The sequence below is a fragment of the Mustela nivalis genome, assembly GCF_964662115.1.
Source record: "Mustela nivalis genome assembly, chromosome: 9".
Lineage (NCBI taxonomy): Eukaryota > Metazoa > Chordata > Mammalia > Carnivora > Mustelidae > Mustela > Mustela nivalis.
The window spans coordinates 79,251,822-79,270,192 of NC_139028.1; the positions used below are offsets into that span (position 1 = coordinate 79,251,822).

At 41.8% G+C, this 18,371-nt stretch overlaps 1 protein-coding gene and 1 long non-coding RNA gene across 6 annotated transcripts in view; one reads left to right on the forward strand and one right to left on the reverse strand.

The window, feature by feature from the left end:
• The window catches only part of UEVLD (UEV and lactate/malate dehyrogenase domains), a 57,014-nt gene extending 48,018 nt beyond the window's left edge, over positions 1-8,996 (reverse strand). For 2 of the 4 annotated variants that reach the window (XR_014316068.1, XR_014316069.1), the window contains exons 1-2: positions 8,835-8,952; positions 1,780-1,864 (exon numbers count right to left, since the gene is read on the reverse strand). Coding sequence is in view for 1 of the 4 variants with exons in the window: in XM_082747304.1 (XP_082603430.1) it covers positions 1,780-1,864; positions 8,835-8,882 (133 nt within the window). In the remaining 3 variants the exon portion in view is untranslated. Of the gene's footprint in view, positions 1-1,779; positions 1,865-8,834 lie in introns of all 4 variants that reach the window. The other 2 variants (XM_082747304.1, XM_082747305.1) reach the window with 2 other exon arrangements.
• A 117-nt stretch (positions 8,997-9,113) lies between these two features.
• LOC309872720 lies at positions 9,114-18,371 on the forward strand. 2 transcript variants are annotated; one of them, XR_014316082.1, is made up of 3 exons: positions 9,114-9,202; positions 15,074-17,597; positions 18,228-18,371. It is a non-coding gene; the product is annotated as an uncharacterized lncRNA (long non-coding RNA). The 2 variants fall into 2 exon arrangements; XR_014316083.1 differs by lacking the exon at positions 9,114-9,202 and adding an exon at positions 9,324-11,536.

Consider the following 18,371-nt stretch of genomic DNA (forward strand, 5'->3'; position numbering starts at 1 on the left):
TAACAGTTACCTCACAGCTTTGGTTGTAAAAAATATGTAAGATAATGTAGCTAAAACATCCAGGCATTCAATAAATCCCAGAATCTTGGGATAGAGTCCCACATCGGGCTCCCTGCTCATCGGGAGGGAGTTTCCTTCTCCCTCTACCCCTCCCTGATGCTTGTGTGCATTCTCTCTCTCATGCTCTCTCTCAAATAAACAAATGAAATCTTTTTTTTTTTTTTAAGATTTCATTTATTTATTTGACAAAGAGACAGAGATCACAAATAGGCAGAGAGGCAGGCAGAGAGAGGGGGGGAGGCAGGCTCTAGAGAGCCTGATGCGGGGCTCGATCCCAGGACCCTGAGATCATGACCTGAGCCAAAGGCAGCAGCTTAACCCACTGAACCACCCAGGCGCCCCAACAAATGAAATCTTTAAAAAGAAATGTATCTCCATGAATGGCTTATGGTCAGAAATTCTGAAAGATAGTAACGTAAAATCTTTCTTAGGCAACTATAAGTGAACAAGATAACTAAAACTTTTGTTATTAATAATTCAGAATCAACCATATAGTAGGCAGAATAATGGCCTCCAAAGATGCCCAAAACTCTATCCCTTGGAACTTGTGAATATGTTAACTTATTTAGCAAAGAGACATTTTAGATGCAATTAAGTTAAGAACCCTGGGGTGGGGAAATTATCCTATGTTATTGGAGTGAGCCTAATCTAATCACATTGGTTCTTAAAAAACAAAGATATGGCTATAGAAGGATGGTCTGAGAGATGCAACATTGCTACCTTTGAAGATGGAGGAAAAGAGATCAGGAGCTAAAGAATGTGGGTCACCATTAGAAATTTTAAAAGGCAAGGAGGGGCGCCTAGCTGGCTCAGTCAGTGAAGCATGCAACTCTTGATCTCAGGGTCACGAGTTTCAGCCCCACCTTAGATGCAGAGATTACTAAAAGAAATAAATAAACTTAAAAAAAATAAAAGTGATAAAAAGGCAAGGAAACAGACTGTTTGCCAGAGCCTCCATAAAAGAACTAAGACTTTCCAACACTTTGATTTTAGTCCAAACATGTGTTGCACTTCTAGGTTACAGAACTGTAAGACAGTAACCTTGAGTTTTGCTTTTTGTTGTTGTTGTTGTTTTTTATTTTAAAGATTTTATTTATTTGTTTGAGAGAGAACAGCAGCAGAGGGAGGGGGAGAAGCAGGCTCCCACTGAGCAGGGAGCCCAATGTAAGACTCGATCCTAGGACCACAGGATCACAACCTGAGCTGAAGGCAGATGCTTAACAGACTGAGCCACCCACGTGCCCCTAAACTTCAGGTTTTTTAAGCTACTAAATTTGTGCTGATTGGTTGTCATTGTTTGCTTTTTATTTTATTTACTTATTTATTTATATTCAAGCATAATAACACAGTGTTCTATTAGTTTCAGATGTACAATATTATGATTCAACAATTCTATATACTTGTCAGTGCTTATCAAGTTAAGTGTACTCGTAATCGCCTTTCTCTCTTTCACCCATGCACCCCCCCACCACAACCCCTCTGGCAACCAAAATTTGTTTTCTGTATTTAAGCCTGTAACATTTTTACTAATTTGTTCTGGCAGCAACAGAAAACCAACACAATACATTGTATTAACTTAAAATTCCTCCTAAACCACAGGTTGCAAAGTATAGTTCAAAATCAAGGGACAGAAGAGAGAAATGAGAAATTACAACTTTGTAGCTCTCTGTGAATAATTAACAATTTAATGTAGCTAAAACTAGGGGTTATGATTCTTACCATAGGTGTCCATAGAATATCTGAAATGTGGGAAAAACACATTTACATTCTTTAGTTCTTCCACAGTTAGATCTCTGAACTTGTACTGGAAAGAGAAAAATGAGAATGGAATAAGAATAAAGCTTTAAGCAGCAGAACAATTACAGTGAACTTTTAATAGAACACTATGTGCTAAGCCCTAGACTCTGAGTTTTAGGAACATGGATAGTATGTGATTTAATCTTCTTAATAAGGACCCCATGAAGGTTAATAGGGCTGATAACTGCTCTACTCTAAGGAGGATGGAAATGAAAGAGAATCAAAATGACTTGCTGAATTAGGTAGCAAATTAAGGAGTGAAGTCAGAGCTCAAACTCTGCCTGGTCTTACTATTATTTTTTAAGATTTATTTATTTATTTTACAGAGAGAGAGAAAGAGCGAGCGAGCACGCGCACAAATAGGCAGACAGGCTGGCAGGGAGAGAAAGGGAAGCAGGCTCCCTGCTGAGCAGTGAGCCCAACACAGGGCTCAATCCCAGGACCCTGAGATCATGACCTGAGCCGAAGGCAGAGGCTTAATATCCTGAGCCACCCAGGCACCCATGGGCCTGGGCTTTTCATCACTGACTCAAATGGCCTCCCAACACACCCTGAAGGCTTAAGGAATAGGGCAGGAGCACCCACATCACCATGTTCTAGATGCAAGTCTCATTCTTGAATACCTCATTGACTTGAGACCTCCTTGATCCCTCCCAACCCTCCTGGTACTGCATCCTGGGTTTCAAAGGAAGGACAGACAGCATTCAATGGTCTGCCATCAAGGTGAGCAAATTGCCTCCTCACTCATCCAGATATATTGCCTGAAATACTACCTTGGCAAAATCATTTAACTTCTTTAAATCTTTTTCCTCATTTGCAAAGAGAAACAATACTTACTTCTAGACTTGTGCTGGGGATTAGATGAAGGAAAAAAAAAAGGATGTTCAGAATTTTTTCTCGGGGTACCTAGGTGACTCAGCTGGTTAACCATCTGCCTTTGGCTCTCAGGTCATGATCCCAGGGTCTGGGGATTGAGCCCCGAATGGGGTTCCCTGCTCACGGGGGTATCTACTTCTCCTTCTTCCTCTGCCCCTCCCCCTGATAACGCTCTCTCTCTAAATAATCTTTAGGGAAAAAAAAAAAAATCTTTTCTCAATCTGAAAATGAAATTGAGAAAACAATTGCATTTGCAATAGTATCAAAAAGAAAAAAACCACTTAGCAATAAATTTAACAACAAAATATAAAACTCAGCGTAAAAACTACAAAACTGGGACACCTGGGTGGCTCAGTTGGTTGGACGACTGCCTTCGGCTCAGGTCATGATCCTGGAGTTCCCGGATCGTGTCCTGCATTGGGCTCCCAGCTCCACAGGGAGTCTGCTTCTCCCTCTGACCTTCTCCTCTCTCATGCTCTCTCTCAATGCTTCTTTCTCAAAAAAAAAAAAAAAAAAAAAAAAAAAAAAAAAAAACTACAAAACTTTCTTGTTGAAAGAAATTAAAGTATATCTAAGTAAAAGAAAGCCATCCCTTGTTAATAGATCAGAAAACTTACCATTGTTAAGATAGCAATATTCCCCAACAGAATCAATAAACAACAATCCTTATCAAAATCCCAAATGGCTTTTTTTTAATTTGCAAAAATTTACAGACTGATCTTAAAATTCATATTGAAATGGAGGAGACCTAGAATAGCCAAAAACAATCTTGTAAAAGAACACAAAAGTTGGAGGATTCATACTATAACTAAAAGACAGGCTGAGGCGCCTGGTGGCTCATCTGGTTGAACGTCCCACTCTTGGTTTCAGTTCAGGTCCTCAGCTCATGATCTCATGGGTAGTGGGGTCGATCCCCACATCAGGCTCCATGCTCAGTGGGGAGTCAGCTTGAAGATTCTCTCCCTCTGCCACTCCCCCAACTCACCCTTTTTCTCTCTCAAAGAAATAAATCAGGCCATAATAAAAAAGACAACAACAAGTATGGGAGAGGATGTGGAGAATCAGAACCCCAGTACATATAAACCACTGCTGGTAAAAAAAAATGGTGCAGCTGCTTTGAAAAAGTCTGGCAGTCAGGAATTCCACTCTAAGGTATATAACCAAAAAAAGTAGAAACATATGTCCATACAAAAAAAGTGTGCAGAATTGTTCAAAGCAGCATTATTCATAAAAGCCAACAATAACAACAAAAAAACAAGCTAAATGTCCATCAACTGATGAATGGATAAATAAGATATGATAAATAAATGTGATAAATCCATAAAATGGAATATTCAGCCATAAAAAGAATAAAGAACTGATATATACTACCATATGAATGAACCTTGAAAACTGTTAGGCTAAGCGAAAGAAAGCAGACACAAAAGGCTACAGATTGTAAGATTTTTTTTTAAGATATTTTTTATTTATTTGACAGACAGAGAGAGAGAGAGAGAGAGGTAGGCAGAGAGGCAGGAGGAAGCAGGCTTTCCTCTGAGTAGAGAGCCCGATGCGGGGCTCAATCCCAGGACTCTGGGATCATGACCTGAGCCAAAGGCAGAGGCTTTAACCCACGGAGCCACCCAGGTGCCCCAAGTTGTATGATTTGTATATGAAATATCCAGAATAGGCAAATCCATGAAGCAGAAAGGAGACCAGTAGGTGCCTGGGATTATGGGAGATTGGGAAGAAATGGGGAATAACTGCTAAAAATTCTGTTCCCTCTCTCTGAGCCTTAAGCTTTTCTTTTTTTTTTTTTTTTAAAGATTTTATTTATTTATTTGACAGAAATCACAAGTAGATGGAGAGGCAGGCAGAGAGAGAGAGAGGGAAGCAGGCTCCCCGCTGAGCAGAGAGCCCGACGCGGGACTCGATCCCAGGACCCCGAGATCATGACCTGAGCCGAAGGCAGCGGCTTAACCCACTGAGCCACCTAGGCGCCCCAGCCTTAAGCTTTTCATTTGCAAAGGAAATACAGCTCCCCTACTACCTAGCAACTTCACAGGTATGCCTTATGATTAACACATGTAAAAGTGAGATATTAAACAAAAACATATGTAATAGTAAGTACAGGCAAGAAATGAAGAACCCACACGAAGCAGATCTAAGTTAGAGAAAGGCCTCAAAGAAGAGCTGTCTACAATCTACATTAGAGTCTAGAATGGTACAGAAAATTAGAGGGAACGGAGAAGATCATTTTAACATGGGAAAGAATTTGGCAGGAGAAAAAGTGTATTATTAACCACTTGAGAGCAGGAATCATGTCTTATTCATCTCTGTATCTCCCCACAGCACTCAGCACAGGGTATGCCTCTGATAAATGTAGGCTGATTGGATGGGAATTAGCAAAGAGGCAGACGTATATGAGAAGAGTGGATACAGAAAGAAATTATGATCCACAGGACGGGGCATCAAAACTAAGAACTGATCAGATTAACTGCAGCAGAGTGAAATAAGGCCCAGATTCAGGGTCCCTGACTCAGTATAAACAATGTGAATGAAATCATCCCACAAAAGTACAAAATGCACAAAATGTACAAAATGCACTGTTGTCACCTGGAATATTTATTATGAATGAAAACTTTTGTTTTTACCTAAAATTATAAGCTGTTTTTTCTAATCCTGTGAGAATGTGATTAATCACCTAGGGATATACATCAGAATGGATTTAATTGCGAAATTGCTATAGAAGTTGGTCAAAAGGGGGCAAAAGCAGTCTTCTTCAGGGCTTGAATACCCAAATGTCACTACTAGTCAAATACGTGATTTGCCTTTTTGACATCTAAAAAAAGACCTAATTCATCTTTCCTAAAAAAAATGTTCACCTCATTTTCATTATATGTGAAACAGAATATCTTCTTAGTGCAATATTAAGGCATATATTCCCTTACCACCTAACAGAAGTCTACATAACATTCTCTAAGGAAATGTGCCTCGGGCTATAGATGTACTTAAAGGGAACACACATGTCACTAAAGAGAAAACACGTGGCCTGGGAGATTCTAAAACTAAAGCGATTATAGTGTCACAAGAGTTAGTAACACTTGGGGCACCTGGGTGGCTCACAGTCAGCTAAGCCTCCAACTCTTGATCTCAGCTCAGGTCTTGACCTCAAGGTTGTGAATTCGAGCCCCACACTGAGCCCCACACCGGGCTCTGTGCCCCATACCCAGCTCCGTGCTCTGCTTGGAGCCTACTTTAAAAACAAAAAAAGTCCGTAAACAAGATGGGATCAGGAGGGAGACAAACCATGAGAGATAAGAGACTCTTAATCTCACAAAACAGAGAGTTCCTGCGGGGAGGGGAGGAGGGAGTGAGTGGTGGGGTTATGGACACTGGGGAGGTATGTGCTATGGTGAGTGCTGTGAAGTGTGTAAACCTGGTGATTCACAGACCTGTACCCCTGGGGCTAATAATATATTATATGTTAATAAAAAATTAATTTAAAAAAGTCAATAACACTGAAAAATTGAGAAGTTACTAAAATTTTAACTTTATCTGCTATATTATGTTTATTTAGTGGGGACTTATATTTAGGAAGATGTATAAGAGTACTCTTATTATGACATCCTCAAATGTAGGACACACTGAGGAATACTTTGTGGCATCATTTCGTTAAAAAATGTTAACTGGCACACATCTTACAGATCGAATCCAATCTTACATTCTATGAGGGAGCAAAGGTAGGTTAAGCTACTTGTCCAAAATAACTAGTGATGTGGGAACCACAAAATTCTGAAATACCAATGAGGGAACCAGATTAATTTTTCTAAACTTAATATTTGTTTCTTAAAATATTTATTTATTTGATGGAGAGAGAAAGAGAGTGCACATGTGCACATGCAAGCAGGGTGGGGGGCAGGTAGGGGCAGAGGGAGAGGGAGGGAGAGAGGGAGAATCCCAAGCAGACTCCCCACTGAGCATGAAGGCTGAGTGTGGAGCCTGATATGGGTCTCCCCATATCCCACTCCCTGAGATCATGACCTGAGCTGAAATCAGTCGGACGCTTAACCGAGCCACCCAGGCACCCCTAAACTTAGTATTTAATACAAACTAAAGAATATATACATACATGTACACACACGTGTGCGTGCGCGCACACACACACACACACACACACACAAACATATACACTAATTTGGAAGAATAAATACCCATGCACCAACCTGCTCACATATGATCCAGAATAGTAATGTCCAACAAACTTTCTGCCATGATGGAAAAGATCTATACGTGAGGACCTAATATAGGAGCCACAGGACACATGTGGCTGTTGACAATTAAAATGTGGCTGGTGTGACTCAGAAACTCAATTTTTAATTTTATCTAATTCTGACAAATAGCCACTTGTGGCTACTGGATACTATATTAAGACAGCACAGACCCCTCCAAAACCACTGTATCTGTCTGAGTGCTCCTCTTACCCATTCAACTGCCTCCCTTTAACATAGATTTACATTTCTCTGCCTTTATCTGCTTTTATCATGCATATGTATGTATCCCTAAACAACACGCTATTGATTTAGTTTTGCTTAATTTTAATTTTGTTGGCTTTACCAAATTATAACTTTGCATGTAATTTCCAATTTTTTTCACTCAATATAATGTTTCTAAGATTCATTTGTATTGTTGCACACTGCAGTTAATTTTCACTGCCACACAGTAATGTTTTCCATTGTGTGAATATATAACAAATTATTCCTCTTCTGTCAATGCACATTTGGGTTGTTTCTAATTTTTAGTTATAGATAATTCTGCAAATGTCTGTTGCTTCATATACTATGAATTCTCTTTGGTATCTACCTAAATGCAGAAGGGATATAAATCACACATAATCAAATTAACAAGGCCAAGGTTCTCCAAAATGGTTAGTCATTTAGCCACTAGCATCCTCCAAATCATTTTAAATTAGCTAAATTCATGCTAATCCAATTTAGGAAAAATTATAAATATTGCATCCTCCAAATCATTTCAAATTATATTAATTCATGTTAACCTAATGAGGGAAAAATTATGAACTTCTTATTCTACTCTCAACTTTAACATTTCTTTCCACTGAACAATAATTTGTCATGCTCCCCTCATTTAAAAACTTGATACATTCTGTGAAGAGAAGGCACAAAGGGCGTAGTCATAAGCATGATACTTTTCTTCCTACAAAATCTATACCCACCTGTCCCCGCAGATAAAATAATTCAAATCAATTAAATAAACACTTTCAGTCATGAGGCTTCACAACCTCGCACAGATGTGCAAACTGCCCCAACTAAGGCAAATCCCTTCTCCCCAAATGGCATGCATGTATGATTTCTGCATAGAGAAGTCTTAAGAAAATTAAGAATCACTTAACTAGAAAGCTGGGAAAGGAGGGTTGCCTCAGAGTATACACTGGTGGGAAATCAAAGAGCCTGGACCAATGGCCTGGACTAAACTGGACACTGGTACTAGTCATGCCCCAGAAATGTAGGTTAGATTTCTGGGTCAGGCCTCTCACTCAAGTCTTTCATTCACTGCAGTTATGTAGCACCTCCGCAGTGGTCAGGCACAGGGCTAGGGAACAGCACCGTCTCTGCGGTGAGTACACCGCATGAATAAATAAATAATTGTAAATAAGTAATTACTCCACAACGTGATAATCCCAACTTCCGAAAGCAAGCAGGGAGAAGGGAGCGATTCGGAATCCTGCAGGGAGTGACATCTCAGTAGAGTTTCAGAAAGAGGAGACGGCGAGTCCAGGAAAAAGGGGCAGGCCCTATCAGCAGAGAGAAAGGCGTGGTTAAAGGGACAGGCGAGTGCGGGGAGCAGTTTGAGAACCAGAGACGCTGGTGGCGTGAGAAAGTCTCCCACCCGGTGGAGGCCCGGAATCGTGGGCGGAGCCACAGCCCCCACCCCGGGACTCGAGAGGGAGAGACTGCAGCCTCCCGGGGGACACTCCCCGCAGCCGGCTTCAGGCCAGCCCGCCTCCGCTCCAAACCCCGAGATGAGTCGGGGAAACGTCTCGACGAGGCAGCCCGGCCCGGACACCCCGAGGCCCCTGACCCGGCCCGAAGGGCTGCCCGCACCTTGCCCAGTAGCCGTCTGAGACCCTCGCAGTCGAACTCCATCTCCATCCACGTCCCGGAGCCCGGTTCCGCGACTCCGGCCCGCGGAATTCCTTCCGTGCCCACCCTTGGACGGAGGCCGCCGAGGCCCAAGTCTCCCGAGCGGTCCAAGGCCACGCCCCTTCCCAAGCTGGAAAGTCCGCCTGCGTCCAACGCCCTGGCTAAGCGGCCGCTCCGCCCGGGAGTCGGACCAGCGCCCCAGCGCGGATCCTGAGCGCGGTCGGAAAGACGTTAGCGCCCCGGGGCCACGACCCGGCTTGCTGGAAGGAAACTTGGGGACATCTGTAAGGAGAGGAATAGGAAGGACCCGAGGAGATGCAGTAAAGGAGGTAGAAGCAACTCGCGCTGTTTGGAAGAGTTTCTAGAAGGGTGTGTTCAATTCAGCAGAGTATCAAGAAAGATCAAGACAAAAAATTATAGTTGGATTTAGGAAGGAAGAGGTAACGGAGCTTCAAAATCAAATTTTCAGGGAGCTAGAAAGGGAAAATGGAGTCAGAAGAAGCATTGTGGAAAAACTGGGAGATGGTGAGGGTTGGTGCAGCATTCGGGGAGGAGTTGCCTTTTTTTTTTTTTTTTTTTTTTTTTAGGGAGGGGCGCCATAACTGTTGGTGGCAGGGAGAGGAAAAAGCTAGGTCAGAAAAAGAGTTTGAGAACAAGAGAGAAGGTAGACTGGTGGATAAGGTCATCCACATAGAGAGGAGGAAGGGATGGAGTTTGCTGGCTTTGTGTGGTCTCCTTGACTTGTGATTTACTTACCTGCTTTATCCCTGATACGAGCCGCTGGCCTTAAAAAAGAAGATGGATATTGTAACTGTCAGGAGGATGGGTAAGCAGGACCGAGGTTGTACTTACACCGTGAGCCAGAGGCAGGAATGATGTAACTCTCTTAGAAGAAAATAAAGGCCGGAAAGGGTATTATTCATTCAACAAACTTTTGTTGAGCATTGACTATTTGCTAGATCTTTTTCTAGGCCTGAGGATACAGCAGTGAACAAAATGGGCAAAAAATATCGGTTGTCCTAAGGCTGTCATTCTTTTATTAGGAGGAGAGCAAAACAATGCATATAATAAGTAAAGGAGACCATATGCTGGAAGGTAATTAAGTGTTGTGGGAAATAAATTTTTAAAAAGACAGGGTAAGGAGGTCAGGGTAGGTCTCCTTGAAGGGTGAGCGAGTAAGTGTTCTCTATTAGAGGGCATTCAAAGCAAAGTCCTACAACAGGTGTGAGCTCAAAAGAGCAAGATGGCCGGTGTGGCTTGAGTAGAATGAAGTAAGGGGAGGAGACAGATGTAGGCTAAATCAGGGAAATAAAGGGGAAGCCACAAATGGTTTAGGGCAGTGATTCTTCCTGTGTGGCCCCAGACTCAACAGCCTTAGCATCACCTGGAACTTGTGAGGAATACAGATTCTAAGACCCCATCCCCAGACTTACAGAATCAGAAACTCTGGGGGAGGAGTGGTTCAAGTCATCATTTTTGACAAACGTGTTGATTCTAATGCCTGTGGGGCCTTTGTAGACATTTGTGATTCTGGCTTGTCATACTCTATAGCCAGAAGAGCATCAGGAACACACCCACACTTAAGCATGTGGGGCTGATTATTCTTCGCGGTGAGGGAGCAGATACTGTGGAGATCCATTGGGACTGCTCACCGCGGGAGTGTGAGAAAGACCGATTATAGGACTGGGGCTTTGGGTGACTTGCGGGAGGGTTTAATGAAGTGAACCTTCACTCTAGATTGGGAGCTTTGAGAAAGCAGAGACAGTTCTGTGATTGGATTTCTCAGTAAATATCCATACAACAGGCAAACTGGAGCAAGGAGAAAGCAGTAATAGGTAAAGAAGAAGCAGTCACTCATATGCATTAGCAGCAAGAAGAGGATGTTTGGTATCTCATGGGCTACACAGTGACCTGGGTTTGTCTCTGCTTAGACAAAATTATGAAGTGGCCTTATTTGGTCTCATTTTATCATGGTCTGAGTGACCCTGTCTGATGTTTGCGTCTGTGAGGTTGTTTTATCCAACAGGAGCATAACATAGCCTCGCCTGAGTGCCGCGTCAACTTCTAACAACAGGGAGACCTTGCTGGCTGGGTCAGACCAGTTCCCAGGTGTCAGGGGCTGCATTTTTCTTTCTTAGGCTTTTACTCTGAGAGAAAGAGGAAGCCGCTGGAGGGTTTTGAACTGAGAAGTGATGTGACCCAGTCTTAAAGGAGTAGGTCTGACTGCTGCCTTGTGAAGAGACTGCCGGTGAGGCGAGAGAGGAAGACCAGAGAGAAGGGAGGAAGGGAGAAGATTGAAAGATAAGAGGCCTCTGAGAGCACCTCAGGCAGATCTACCAAACCTAGGAAACAATGGGACTTCCAGGGCCTCTAAGATCTAACAGACCCTGTCAGAAATCCTTTAATCAAGGAAATTATACCAGGTTAAAAGTGAGGCCTGAGCAAGGGTCTTCAATCTTTGAGGAAAGAACTGTTTATGGAAGACGCCTTTCATCCAAACAGCTCATTCTCTTCTGGTTTGGTCACGAATGACTTACAGGTCCTGTGAACACTTTATGCCATCATTTCCTGTGTGGAAGGTTCTTTGCTAAGAATTTTACGTGCTTACCACAGTTAGTCTTCTCAGAACCAATGACCTACATAGAATTATCTCAATTTTGCTGGTGAGGAAACTGAGGTTTAGGATTGTATTACCTATTTTCTCGTTTCTGAGATCCTGTTGAGTAAGAGATGTATTACTGACAAGGTTTTGGGAGAGAAAAGGGTACAAAATTAAATATAAATACCAATTTTAACACTTACACCTATTTGAAAAGAACTAAAATGTGAAAAAGTATGTACCTTAAAATAGAGGATTTATGATATAATTGGCTCCATTTTATGGATGGGGAAACCAAGACTCAGGAAGGTTAAATTATTGCAGAAAGTGGTGTCAGAGACCATGTTCCTTCTCTGTGCATTTTGCTGCCTTCCTGTGTGTGAATTGTGATGAAAATTCATGATTAATAATCTCTACGAAGCTAGAGTTCTGTGCCTGTTGGTATTTACTCATAAGAGGAAGATTGTGGAGTACAAACACTGGCTGACTTTGGTATGACCCTGGCCCCCCACGTCCGGAAATTGGCACTATTACAGCCTGTAATGTAGTCAGGCTGAAATATTCTCTTTTCCCCCAAACATGTTGTGTCTTCTATGCTTTAACCTTTAATGTCCTGCCTGGGTTTTTTTTTTTTTTTAATTGTACTGAACTACTTCATCTCTTCCCCTCTTTCTGTCCCCAAGGACTGTAAGGTCCTGACAGGTGTCAGATCTCACTTGTCTCTATATTCCCGGTGCGTCACATACTTGAGTTTATGCATGTCTTCATTCTTCTGATAGTTGCTAAGTTTGCTGAATGAATATAAGTGTAGGGTGACCAAAGCCATAAGGAGAAGATGGTATAGTGTACTAGTTCTAAGCCTTATTAGCATTTCAGACTTCAAAAAAAAAAAAAATCTGTTGGAAGATACAGATCTGTCCCAGAAAAATGTACATGCCAACATATGCAGTCCATTTTGTCTCCAGTTCTGGGAATGTTCAGAGATCCACTGAAGCCCATCCTTGCACCCTGGTTTAAAAAACTCAAACATAGTCAGTGGGAGCATAATTTGCTACAATCTTTGGGCAAAGTAATCTGACATACCTTTGACACTATAAGAAAAATTTTGGAAATTTGTCTTACTGGAATTAAGGTACCCAAGACACAGGTACAATAAATACAAATAAATACAATAAAAGGGAAAAAAAATCCCTAAACTAAGAAATGGGAACAGTGTGTATTTCGCATCTTTGTTTGTAGCTTGAGAAAAGTCACAAGAATGGCTTGTTTAAAATTAGAATTTTTTTCTTGGTGTTCTGCTTCTGATCTCTGTTTATACTCTTTGCTTTCATAGTTATTTGTCCTATCAGACATTGTTCAGGGATGAAATCCTGGTATTCCAAATATCAGACACATGTATCCTTATCATTTACTTCTCTTTCCCCTCATTTTTTTTCATTGTGGTAAAACACACATAACGTATAATTTACCATCTTAACCATTTTTAAGTATACAGTTCACTGGTATTAAATACATTCGTAATGTTGCCCAGCCATTTCTACCACCTATCTCCATAATGCTTTTCCTCTTCTAAAACTGAAACCCTATATCTATTAAATAATATTTTCCTACTCTTCCATCTTCCCAGCCTCTAGGCAACTCAGAATTCTATGATTTTGACATCTTTAAGTACCTCACCAATGGAATAGAATAGATAGCCCAGAAATAAATCCTTGCATACATGGTCAAATGGTTTTTGACAAGAGTGCCAAAACCATTCAATGGGGAAATCCAGTCTTTTCAACAGATGGTGCTGGGAAGACTGGATATCCATATACAAGGATGAATTAGACTCTTACCTAACACCATATATAAAAATTAAAATAGATCAGAGACCTCAGTGTAAGAACTAAAACAATATAACTTTTAGAAGGAAACATAGGAAGAAAACGTCATGGCAGTCATTGGCAGTGATTTCTTGAATAGGACTCCAAGGCATAGGCAACGAAAAAAAAAAAGTAAATGAGACCGCATGAAAATTTTAAAAAACGTGTGCATCAGAACCCAGTATCCTTCACTTAGATGTATGGAGCCTGTGTTGCTGTATATTGACCAACAGTGTATGCTGCACCCCAGGCAGTCCCACCACAGGCATCCTTTGTCCTTGGAAAGATATCCTTTGTCCTTATGAAATGAAATTACAATCTTTTCTTTTTTTTTAAAAAGATTTTATTTATTTATTTGACAGAGAGAGATCACAAGTAGGCAGAGAGGCAGGCAGAGAGAGAGAGAGAGGAGGAAGCAGGCTCCCTGCTGAGCAGAGAGCCCGATATGGGACTCGATCCCAGGATCCTGAGATCATGACCTGAGCTGAAGGCAGCGGCTTAACCCACTGAGCCACCCAGGCACCCCAATCTTTCTTTTCTTAAGTTCTTTTTTTGGAAGGATTTTATATAGCCTCTCCATTGTTATGCTGTATTGGAACTGGCATACTCTGTCATCTTCCTGCTTTCCTGGTTATCAAGTAAAAACTTGGCACTTCTCAGAAGAAATTGTCTAAGAAATGTTGTGTAACAATTGCAACATTATGTATGGTGGTAAAAAGTGGGAGAAAACCTAAATGCACATTGTGCCGTTTATGAACTCACTGTCCTTCAGCTCCGAATCCACCATTCACCGCTTACTCTGCTGTAATGAACTTGAACCTTGTAAAACCCTTTTTCCTTGCTCGTGGGGATGATAAGTTTTATCAGTGGAATGCCTTGGGGAGCTACTAGAGGAGGAAGAAACTTCTCTTCCTGGTTCCAGGATGCCTTTGTTTCTCTTTGTTCTGCTGTGTGGCTGGCACGTGGGGGCTATGCAGTGGTCCTTACCCATGTTGACTTCCCATGGCCTCTCTATGGACTGTTTTCCATTGAGTTTCAATGGCGTCCCTGCCACTGAATAGCTTGTCTTGAGTTCTACCACCTGCACCCCGTAGAGAACTCCTTGAGTTCTACCACCAGCATCCTGGTATATTCTGTTGGCAGATTCTCAGCAGTGATCAGTGAGTCTCCCAGAACCCCCCTGGAGACTTCCTGGCAAATTTCACCAGCATCTAGTGATTCTCTCATTATGAGGTCTGGCTTGCAGCTGATTGGATTTTTCTACCATCCAGTCGGGGATGGCCACCACTTTTTCACCAGGTGTTGGATCTCAGATCTGAAGCGCGGGGGGCACTTTTTTTTTTTTTTTTTTAAATTTATTTGACATACAGAGATCAGAAGTAGAGAGGCAGGCAGAGAGAGAGAGAGAGAGGAGGAAGCAGGCTCCCTGCTGAGCAGAGAGCCTGATGCGGGGCTAGAACCCAGGACTCTGGGATCATGACCTTAGCTGAAGGCAAAGGCTTTAACCCACTGAGCCACCCAGGTGCCCCGGTGGGGGGCACTCTTACAAGTATGTTTCTCCCTTGGGTGCTTTGCCTCAGCCTTAGGGGTGGTGGCTGCTCCCTATATATGCTATGTCTGTATAGGTAGAGCTTTCTACCTTTTCCTTAGTTAATCTCTTGTTCCTAGTTAATAATTCTCTTTATTAAACTTTCTCTATTGAAATTACTGTGTGGTTTCCATCTCTTGACTGATAGATTCATCATTAGGAGAAAAAGGAAATAAATGTGGACTATTATTCAGAAATTTAAAAAAGAATAAATTGGATTCCTGTGTCTACCTAGAAGGATCAACTGCTACAGAGCTGCCTTCTCTCCATAAACAAAGAGAAGATTGCACGAAATATATGAAATAATTGTTTTCAGATCTTGCGCAAGAAGCAGCAAGCACAGGTCTGTGAACTTTGAGAGACAGTAAATAAAGGAGATGAGCCTTGCAATTGCCCCAGCCTAGTGCCTGGAAGTGATTTTCAGACTGCTGCACAGTGGGGTTCCCCAAACCAAGATTAGTCTTGCTAGGTTGTAAAGAAAGAGCGGAGTACAAAGGAGGCCAGAGTGTCAGGAAGCTGCAGGTTGGTGTCCTGGCAAAGAAGATTCCACAGAGAGAGAACTCTGGAGATCTCAGTAGGAGTCCTTGTGAGTGTTTAGCTGAGTTTGGCCAGGATAAGAGTCACCCACAAACCGCAGGCCAAACACTTCCTGGAGCTCCCAAAAGGGCCAGGAGTTGTGGAAAATTCCACAGATTTGAAAGACTGAACACAATAGGCATCAGAGAGAGTGCCCAGTGGGCATGAGAAGGGTCATAGCTCAGTAATGGGGATAATTATCCTCAGAGTAAAAGCTGCTCTTTGCTCACTTAACAAATACCAAAACAAGCCTCGAAAGAATCAAACTGATCCAAACATCCTTGAAAAACAACAACAACAAAAAATCCCACACTACTGAAAGGAATATAACCAAGTCCAGTAGACAGCCTTGTAAAATTCACCATATGAACATCGAACCAAAACTTACCAGGCATTCAAAGAAATAGGAAAATGTAATCCATAACAAAAAGAAAAATCAACCATCAAACATCTCCAGAAATGACAGAGATGATAAATTTGCAGATGGATCCTTAAAATGTTTATCATCAATCTTACAAAAATGCTCAAGGTTACAAAGGGAAGCATGAACCTGACGTGGAAAAAAAAAAGAAAATGAAAGAATTTTTTAAAAGACAAATTGAGCTTGAAGAGATGAGAAATAAAACATCAAATGAAAAATGCACTGTATGGGATTCATAGAAGATTAGACACCGTTAGGGAAAGACGAGTGAACTTGAAAAGGAAAACAATGGAAACTATCCAAAATGAAACAAAGAGAGTCCAAAGACTCAGGAATGAACAGAACCACCAGCAAGCTTTGGGACACATTCACATTGGTTACTGGACTCGCATGTAATGGAGGTCACAGAGGGGAACTGGGAGGCAGAAAAATATTTGAAGAAATATTAGCCAAGTATTTTCCCAATTTGAGGAAAACCATAAACCCCAGTTCTAAGATGCTCACTGAACCCCAAATAGAAGAAATGTGCAGAAAATTACGTAGTCACAGCAAAGTAAAATTGCTGAGAATAGTGATAAAAGGTTTTTTTAACAGGCACTTACCATAAGATTCAAATACCCCTGCTGGGATTTACCCTAGAGAAACTAAAACTTAACGTTCACACAGGAAACTACCCACAGATTTATAATAATCCAAACTCTGCTCATAATAACCCAAACTGGAAACAACCCAAATGTTCTCTGAAAGGTAAATTGATAAACTGTGCTGTCCATGCAGTGGGCCATGTGTTCATCCAATAAAACAGGACAAGCTATTGGACAACATGGATGAATCTTCAAAGCTTTATGTTAAGCGAAAGAAGCCAGTGAATGAGCCTGTCACTCTCTTTATGTGAAGTTCTGGAAAATGCAAAAGCAGATAAATGGTTTCCAGGGGGCAAGGAGTCCAAGGGAGGAGACTTATTGCAACGGAGCACAGGGAACTTTTTGAGATAATTGAGATTTCTTCTCTCCTGATGGTGGTGGTAGTTACGAGATTGACACATTTTTCAAAACTCATCAACTGCACGCTAAAAGGGAGTGGATTTTATCATATGTGATTTATACCTCAATAAAACTTATTAAAAAAAGGAACGTGTTTAAATTTTTTTTATCCATGGACCCAGGAGGATGTCCATGATGTATTGTTAACAGAAGAAAAGCGAGGTTCTTAGTAGTGTGAGTAATCTGATCACCTTTAGTAAAGCAACACTGGAAAGAAATCCTCTATATCCCTCTATATGTGTACTGATGTTTGCAGGTTCATGGAGGATCCTTTGGTAGAAGGGTACACACCAGGCTTGAGTACATCATGAGGGTGGGAATTGAGAGGGAAAAGAGGAGAGATTGTTAAATTTTTCTTATATGTCTACAGGTGGTTTCATGTTTTACCATGAGCACCTATTTTCATCATTCAAAAATGTAAAGCAAATAAAGGGCATATCAAAATAAGACAGAGGCGTGTGTCTGTAGAAAGAATTCTGGTGGAGAGAAGGGTCCATTGTGACAGTGCACGGAGGTCAAAGGGATGAAGATGAGGTCATTAGACTTGACCAAAAGGAGGTCTTTGGTAACCTCTGAGAGCATCTAAGTAGTGGTGTGGGACCAGAAGTTGGAATGTGATATATGGAAGAAAGGTAGAGATTGGGAAGAAAGGCTTTGAGTGTGGACCACTTATTTAAGAAGTTTGTGGTCATAAAAGGAAATTAGGAAACAGGTTAGGAAGGGAGCCACAGCATGAGTTGGAGGTTTCTGTGAGGAAAGGACTTCTTGTGGCTTCTTGAAGGCCAAGTGAGGAGAACCAGCAGAGAGTTACTGACCAAAAATATTGAAGAATGGTATAAAATGATGGTGACAGAGCCCTTGGGATGATGAGAGAGTTGCAAGGACAGAAATAAGAGGTGTCTCACTTTTCCCTAGAATTCAGTTTATTCCATTCACACACTTCCCAATCACTGTCTTCCCTGTTTTAGCCTAAGGAGCCCAGCTGCCTAACGGGTAGCTGGGCCTGAGTCCTGGCCCTGGTCTGGAGCACCAGCCTTGTGACCTGGTGCAAGTCACTTAGGCTCTCTAGGCTTCAGTCTTCTTAGTAAATGGGCTTGATAATAGCACCTACTTCATATTGTTGCTATGAGAGAATGCATATAAAAAGCTTAGTTTGCCGCGCAGCTACTGGTCTCTGGGCAGTCTCTCTGACCTGTTGTGAGGTTGGGCCATGTGACCAATGATGTCACAAAGCACTACTAGACTCCTAACTTCTCCACTAGGGCCGTGTGGATCCTTTGGAACCAAGGACTGGAACTGACATGCAAGACCTCCAACTGAGGGTTTCATGAGCACACTCCTTTGCCAAGATCTTGGTGAATAGTCTTTAACTGCGCAGTTGTGTCTTAGACATTGTTTTACTTGCT